Source organism: Chiloscyllium plagiosum, chromosome 4, assembly GCF_004010195.1.
Source record: "Chiloscyllium plagiosum isolate BGI_BamShark_2017 chromosome 4, ASM401019v2, whole genome shotgun sequence".
NCBI lineage: Eukaryota > Metazoa > Chordata > Chondrichthyes > Orectolobiformes > Hemiscylliidae > Chiloscyllium > Chiloscyllium plagiosum.
The window spans coordinates 90,135,229-90,143,172 of NC_057713.1; the positions used below are offsets into that span (position 1 = coordinate 90,135,229).

A 7,944-nucleotide genomic window follows, 5' to 3' on the forward strand; every position below is an offset into this window, starting at 1 on the left:
CCCCCACTCCGGCCTATCACCCTCACCTTAACCTCCTTCCACCTATCGCATTTCCAATGCCCCTCCCTCAAGTCCTTCCTCCCTACCTTTTATCTTAGCCTGCTGGACACATTTTCCTCATTCCTGAAGAAGGACTCATGTCCGAAACGTCGATTCTCCAGCTCCTTGGATGCTGCCTGACCTTTTCCAGCAACACATTTTCAGCTGCATTTAGTCCATTTTCCTCCACACCCTCCCATCCACGTACCTGTCTAAATGTTTCTTAAATGACGAAATTGTACTCACTTCCACCACTACCTCAGGATGCTTGTTCCAGACACTCACCAGACTGAAAATATTGCCCCTCTGGACCCTTTTGTATCTCTCTCTTCTCACCTTAAACCAATGCCCTCTAGTTTTAGACTCCCCTATCATGGGGATAAACTGTCTGCTACTTACCTTATCTATACCTCTCATGATTTTATATAATCTCTACAAAAGTCACCCCTCATGCTCCTACACTGCAGGGGAAAAAAAAAAGTCATCCCAGACTATCTAACCGCTACTTATAACTAAACTTTCCAGTCCAGGTGGCATCCTAGTAAATATTTTCTGCACTCTTTCCAGTTTAATAATATCCCTTCTATTGCAGGGCAACCAGAACTATATGCAGTACTCCAAATGTGGTCTCACCAATGTCTTATACAGTTGCACAAGATATCCCATCTCCTAAACTCCATGCTCTGACCAATGAGTGCTAGCATGCTGAAAGCTTTCTTCACTGTCCTCTCTACCTGTGACTCCATTTTCACAGAGCTATGAACCTGTACCCCTAGGTCTCTTTGTTCTATAATAGTCCTGTGGGCACTACCATCGACTGTGTAAGTCCTGCCCTGGTTTGCTTTAACAAAATGCAACACTTTGCATTTATCTAAATTAAACTTTCTTTTTTAATTCTTTCATGGGATGTGGGTGTCATTAGTTAGACCATAATTTATTGCCTATTCTTACTTGCCTAGAGAGTAGTTAAGAGTCAACCACATTGCTGTGGGTCAGGAGTCACATGTAGACCAGGCCAGGTAAGGATGACAGTTTCCTTCCCTAAAGTACATTAGTGAACCAGATGGGCTTTTCCAACAATTGACAATGGATTCATGGTCATCATTATACTCTTAATTCCAGACTTTAAAAATTGAATTCAAATTCCACATCTGCCATGGTGGGCTTCAAACCCAGGTCCCTGGAACATTACCTGGGTCTCTGGATTAACAGTCCAGTGATAATACCACTACACCATCCCCTCCCCATCTGCCAATCCTCAGCTCACTGGCCCAGTTGATCAAGATCTCGCTGCATTCCCAGATAACCTCTTTCATCCTTCACCATACCACCAATCTTAATTTCATTGCCAAACTTACTACCATAACTCCTAAATTCTCAGACAAATTGTTTATATAAATGATGAAAAACAATGGACCCAGCAATGATTCCTCTGGCACACTGCTGATCACAGTCCTCTAGTCTGAAAAAACAGCCTTCTGTCATCTACCATCACACCAATTTTGTATCCAATTGGCCATCTCTCCCTGGATCCTGTGAGATTTAACCTTACTCAATAACCCACCATGCAGTCCCTTGTCAAAGGGCTTGCTAAAGTTCATGTAACCAATGTTTTCTGTACTACTTTCATCTAATTTCCTGGTCCTCCCTTCAAAAATATTAATCAAATTTGTTAGACTGCCTCTGAATCATAAGATACAATTCTACGATATAGTTCAATGACATTATCAAACTAATCAGTGTTTCAGCAAGGTAATCCAAAGTAATTCTGCCAGTTCTAAAAGGTAATTGCTGTGCCTCAATCACCACTCCACACTGACCTGTTAATTCACCTTTCATCTCCATGAAGTAATTCTCCAGACCAAGATCTACCAGCAGACAGACATTCTTGGTTTAAGCAATGGGAAGCATGGAAAATTACCTATGTTCCTTGGAACAAACCCTGTTTTATTGAATGGCAGGCTTTGCACCTTTTAAGAAAGGTGGGAGAGAGAAAACAGGAAATTATAGACCAGTTAGTCTGACCTCAGTGGTGGGAAAGATGCTGGAGTCTTATAAAGGATGAAATTACGACACACCTGGATAGTAGTAACAAGATAGGTCAGAGTCAGCATGGATTTATGGAGGGGAAATCATGCTTGACTAATCTTCTGGAAGGATGTAACTCTGAAGATGGACGAGGGAGATCCAGTAGATGTAGTGTACCTGGACTTTCAGAAAGCTTTTGATAAAGTCCCACATAGGAGGTTAGTGAGCAGAATTAGGGCACATGGTATTGGGGGCAAAGTACTAACTTGGATTGAAAGTTGGTTGGCTGATAGGAAACAAAGAGTAGTGATAAACGGCTCCATTTCAGAATGGCAGGCAGTGACCAGTGGGGTACCGCAGGGCCCAGTACTGGGACTGCAGCTTTTTACAATATATGTTAATGAAATAGAAGATGGTATCAGCAATAACATTAGCAAATTTGCTGATGATACAAAGCTGAGTGGCAGGGTGAAATGTGAGGAGGATGTTAGGAGATTACAGGGTGACCTGGACAAGTTAAGTGAGTGGGCAGATGCATGGCAGATGCAGTTTAATGTGGATAAATGTATGATTATCCACTTTGGTGGCAAGAACAGGAAGGCAGATTACTACCTAAATGGAATCAATTTAGATAAAGGGGCAGTACACAGAGATCTGGGTATTCTTGTACACCAGTCAATGTAGGTAAGCATGCAGGTACAGCAGGTAGTGAAGAAGGCTAATAGCATGCTGGCCTTCATAACAAGAGGGATTGAGTACAGAAGCAAAAAAGGTTCTTCTGCAGCTGTACAGGGCCCTGGTGAGACCACACCTGGTGTACGGTGTGCAGTTCTGGTCTCCAAATTTGAGGAAAGACATTTTGGCTATTGAGGGAGTGCAGCGTAGGTTCACGAGGTCAATTCCTGGAATGGCGGGATTACCTTACGCTGAAAGACTGGAGCGACTGGGTTTGTATACCCTGGAGTGAAGACTGAGGGAATCCGATTGAGACATAAAAGATTATTAAAGGATTGGTCACTCTGGAGGCAGGAAACATGTTTCCGCTGATGGGTGAGTGCTGAACCAGAGGACACAACTTAAAACTACGGGGTAGACCATTTAGGACAGAGCTGAGGAGAAACTTCTTCACCCAGAGAGTGGTGGCTGTGTGGAATGCTCTGCCCCAGAGGGCAGTGGAGGCCCAGTCTCTGGATTCATTGAAGAAAGAGTTGGATAGAGCTCTCAAGGATTGTGGAATCAAGGGTTATGGAGATATGGCAGGAACAGGATACTGATTAAGGATGATCAGCCATGATCATATTGAATGGTGGTGCAGGCTCCAAGGGCAGAATGGCCTACTCCTGCACCTATTGTCTACCAAAGTAAGTATGTTAAACAAGTTCAGAACAAGCTAGGACCCTCATTCGGCCAGCCTCCACCTCTTGGCCTCAGTACAAACCTCTTACCCTTTTGCAGAAACACAGACAAACAATACTGCATATTACCAAGGAGTGTGACCTCTACAGATTAAATTATGGAGTAGTCGCCTTAAATTCTTGCTTGGTACCATGGATTTGCATTCTCTAGGTAAAATAAAAAAAATGTACAGTAAATCAATATTGAATGCGCAGTTCTGATCTGTCCCAAGACATTCAAAGCATAACTGTGGCTGCTGTTTACTAATTAACACAGCAAATGGGCATTTCATCTGATCGCACCGGACCACCTCCAGATTTTTAGATTAGATTTGAAGAGATGGTTAGCTGTGAACACTTGGATACAGCACGTAAATGATTACACAGGGTTAGAATAACAAGTTTTTCCCCTTCAAAATCTCATCAAGTCTCACTCATAAATTGCTTGGTAGGGACTGTTGAATAAAATTGCAAAAGGGATTACCACATGCGTCGAAGACAAACAAACAATCACCGACCATAAATTACCTCCTCCTCTTGTCCTGCGTGAGCTGCTGTTCGATCAGGCCGAAGGTGGAGTAGAAAGCAAACTGTACCAGAGTGAGGTACCAACCGAACGGTTTGAAGCCTTCCACAGAGAAGATGAGCTCCTGTAAAACCCAAGATTAATTTCAGGGAGTGCAACAAATTCCGAAAGCATTTTTGTGTCGTTCTGCGTTTACAATTATGGGAGTGATCAATAACAATTTCAAAAGATGGCACGTTTATTGTAGGTGGACATATTTTAAAAATAAAACAAAACATGCAAATGAAACACTGGCCTGCAGGTATCCGTAGATGAGATAGAAGATGAAGACTCCGGACACACAGATGAGGAACTGCACGGTCCTGGAGAAGTCGCTCAGGTTTAAGCCAATCACCCGCAGCTCCTCCGCCGACTTGATATGCGGGGACATGGAGTCGGGTTTATCGGGCACGCTGATGGAGATGTATTTCCTGGATCCACTCATTGCTTCCCCCTCCTGCAGCAGAAGCCGCTGCCACCAGTCGCCGCAGCGGGAGCGCTGGCCGGCCGGCAAACTGTTTAAAATAAATCTGATAAACAGAGAGAGAAAAAAAAACACAAACCGGCACCGGAGAAGGAAATCGTGAAATGACCCCCCACAGGATCACTGCTTCATTATTCTTATCATCATTGTAATTGTCGTTCTCCCCCACTCTGATATCATCGATCTTTATTCATCATTACAAACCGGTACCATAGATGCACGATCCAGGTCCGGGTTATAGGCCTCACTTCCCCTCCCCCACCACCTGCCAACTGTCATCGCCACGGCCGCTCGTGCGCACGCGCGCAGTCCTCCCACCCACTGACCAATTCGTGTTGACGGCAGCGGGAGGGGCGGGGCAAACCTCACCGTCCGTGCGCACAACCCCGCCCCATTTGGTCACCCCGCAGCCCACAGTGAGTGGGCGGGATTTGAAACGGCCGTTGCGCCTGCGCAGTAGCTCGGACACTGCGTGGCTCTTCGGCTTTCGCCCCGAAAGTTCCGTGCGAACTTGTCGGTGTCGCACGGGGAGGGGGTATCAGCAATTGTTGGACCCCCTCATTGTCATCGAAATTCGTTCTCCCATCTCACCCTGAACTCCACAGGTTGAGTCTTTGAAGGCGCTTGTTGTTAGTTCGTATCACGATAGTTAGCTTTAGGAAACGATGCGCTCAGCTTCTCCCGATGGTTCGGGACTGAACCCACTGCAGGGACTGGATTCAGTGATCTCCCTACCCAAGGATGTTGGACACCGGGAGCACCTCTTCAGTGCTGCCAGATGCCCAAGAATCAGGGCAAGAAGCTCGAAGTGCGATTTTTTTTAACAAAAGGGGTAATACCAGTCAATAAAGCCATTTGGAAACATTTTTCAGGACAGAATCACCGAATTGAGATTCCAATATAAAGGTAGCAATATTCTGTAACTTATTTACTCTAAATCGCCCATTCCGGTGATGCAATGCAATATGACATGGCAGAGTCTCGAAGTAGCATTCTCGAAATTTGTCTCAAACAGACGATCCGAGGTGGCAATATAAACATACATGGATTTTGCACTGTGCATCGTTGTTAGGCATTCAAATTATTAACGAATAGCACTATCATGTTTTTTTACCTGGGAGTCTCAGTGTTAGCCATTGCCTTTATGTCGAAGAAAGTGAGAACTGCAGATGCTGGAGAAGGCAGCATCCGAGGAGCAGGAGAATCGACGTTTCGGGCATGAGCCCTTCATAAGGAATGAGTTTTACAGTCTGAGCAGTGGCTATTTATTCAGGGCGTTTATTTCGTCAACTTCCTGAAAGATAAGAGCAGGTGATTCTGGCTTGTTAATTCATTTTGTGTCAATTGTTATGTTGCAAGTTCAATGTGCGTTTGCTGTCATATTGCCACTTGCTGTACACTTGTGTTCGGTCACGATGTGGAACTCCTTGGAGGACTACAGAAACACTTTTGAGTCACTCTTAAAGTATCCTAGAGAGGTCAGAGATGGGCCAAATAGAAATACTTTATTCAGGAAGGCTTATTCACGGGACCTCAGTTGGGAATTGTCGAGAGTATTGGAGGAAGTGCATAATCTTCCAAGAAAACCTAACTCACCCCTTTAAGGACCACCTGCCTTGAATGGGGCTGTTTGTGCCCTGTACTAACCAACCATGGAACCATAGTCAAACAATCTTTAATCCTGAAGACATAGGAACAGGGGTAGGCCATTCAGCCCTTCAAGCTTGTCCACCATTCCGCCAGATGCTGACTGATTTGTGGCCCGTCTTTGGCCTATATCCCTTAATATCTTTGTTTATCTGTCTCAGATTTCCAATGAAAAGCAGATCCAGCATCCACTGTAGATTGTGGGGCAGAGGTCCGAACATCTCCCACCCTTTTTCTTTAGAAGTGATTCCTAACATCTCTCCTGAATGAGCTGGCTTGAACTCTCAGACTATGCTGTCTAGTTCAAAAATCCCCAACTAGTGGAAATAGTTTCTCTACACTATCTTTTCCTATTTCTATCTTGAAGACTTCAATTTGATCACCCCTTAACATGTTAAATTCTAGAGTAAACAGGCCTAATTTGCATAATTTCTCCTCAAAGCTGAATCCCTGAAGTTCAGGCATCATTCTTGTAAACCTGCATTATACCCTCTCCAAGACCAATATATCTTTTCTAGGATGTGGTGCACAGGTCCAACCACAGTACTCCACGTGGGATCTGACAAGGTTTTGTATAAGTGCAGCATAATGTCTGCATTCTTGTACTGTAGTACTCTAGATATCAAGGTCAGCAACCATTTGCTTTCTTGAATAGATTCTGTGCCTTTTCCTGAAATTTTAAAGATCTGTGCACTTGAGCCCCCTCAAGGTCATTTTGACATCCACTAGATTTAACTTAACACCATCTAGAAAGTATCCTGATGTATATTTTCTTGGTTCAAAATGATAACATCACACTTGCTTACATTGTTTTTACATTGAACTTTATCAGCCACAGTTTTGCCCATTCACTTAATCTATCAGTTCCCCTTTGTAATTTTATGTTATCATTAATACTGCCTGTAATACTGCCTGTTTGTGTCATCAGCATATATGGATATATGACTTTCTATGCCATTATCTAAGTCATTAATAAGTAATGTGAATAATTATGGGCCTAACTCATGAAATGGGAGATGGCACGGGGCAGTGTGACATAAGGTACATGGACACACAAGATGGCCACTGAGCCATAAGTTGGCCATTTGACACACAAAATGGCTGCTGGACCACAATATGGATAGAGACAGCAGAGCAAACACAGATACTGCCTGGGGCCACCAGAATGCCAGCACAATGCATTCACAACCCTGTTGATTAGTTTAGGGTGGGTGGGGGAGAGAATACACATGAGTAGCGTATACGGCCGGCCGAAATGTCTGGGTCCAGCCAACACCTTTGATAGAAATGCTAACTTTGATATGGACTCAATACAAAGTGCTAATAGCCAGGGCTTCAGTAATTGTCCTTCTCAGGGTCCTAAGAGCGATTAATACCCATTACTACAATAATGGACTTCTGCACAGATGCTGAAATTGACCAGGTCTGCGCTGAAACTGACAACGACTGTGCTGAAATTAACAAAGGCTGGGCTGGAACTGACAATGACTGCATTGAAACTGTCAACGATTATGCAATGTTTACAATGAACAAACTATGTTACAAAGACAATAACCTCATCGCTGACCTATGATATTACAAAATGTAGAAAAGTATCTTGACATGTGTTCCGGATTGAGAGAAGAATCTTTCTCTCCCCAGAGCTCCGGTATTTCCTTGTTCAATATACGCTGTCGTTGAACCTCGACTCTGACTCTGAGGCTGGTGATTTTCCTCACAACACATAGTTCCCAGTGAGACACCCCAGGCAATCTTGCCAATTTGAGTAACTATGTTCCGTCACCTGC

The 7,944-nt window shown here is 44.0% G+C and overlaps 1 protein-coding gene across 4 annotated transcripts in view; it reads right to left on the bottom strand.

Annotated features, from left to right (window-relative positions):
• The window catches only part of slc35b3 (solute carrier family 35 member B3), a 45,992-nt gene extending 40,261 nt beyond the window's left edge, over positions 1-5,731 (bottom strand). For 3 of the 4 annotated variants that reach the window (XM_043688591.1, XM_043688590.1, XM_043688592.1), the window contains exons 1-3: positions 5,625-5,731; positions 4,283-4,541; positions 3,990-4,111 (exon numbers count right to left, since the gene is read on the bottom strand). In XM_043688591.1, the coding sequence (XP_043544526.1) occupies positions 3,990-4,111; positions 4,283-4,541; positions 5,625-5,698 (455 nt within the window). In that variant the 5' untranslated portion in view covers positions 5,699-5,731. Of the gene's footprint in view, positions 1-3,989; positions 4,112-4,282; positions 4,542-4,836; positions 5,041-5,624 lie in introns of those variants that run through there. The other variant, XM_043688593.1, reaches the window with a different exon arrangement.
• Between the last annotated feature and the right edge of the window lie 2,213 nt (positions 5,732-7,944).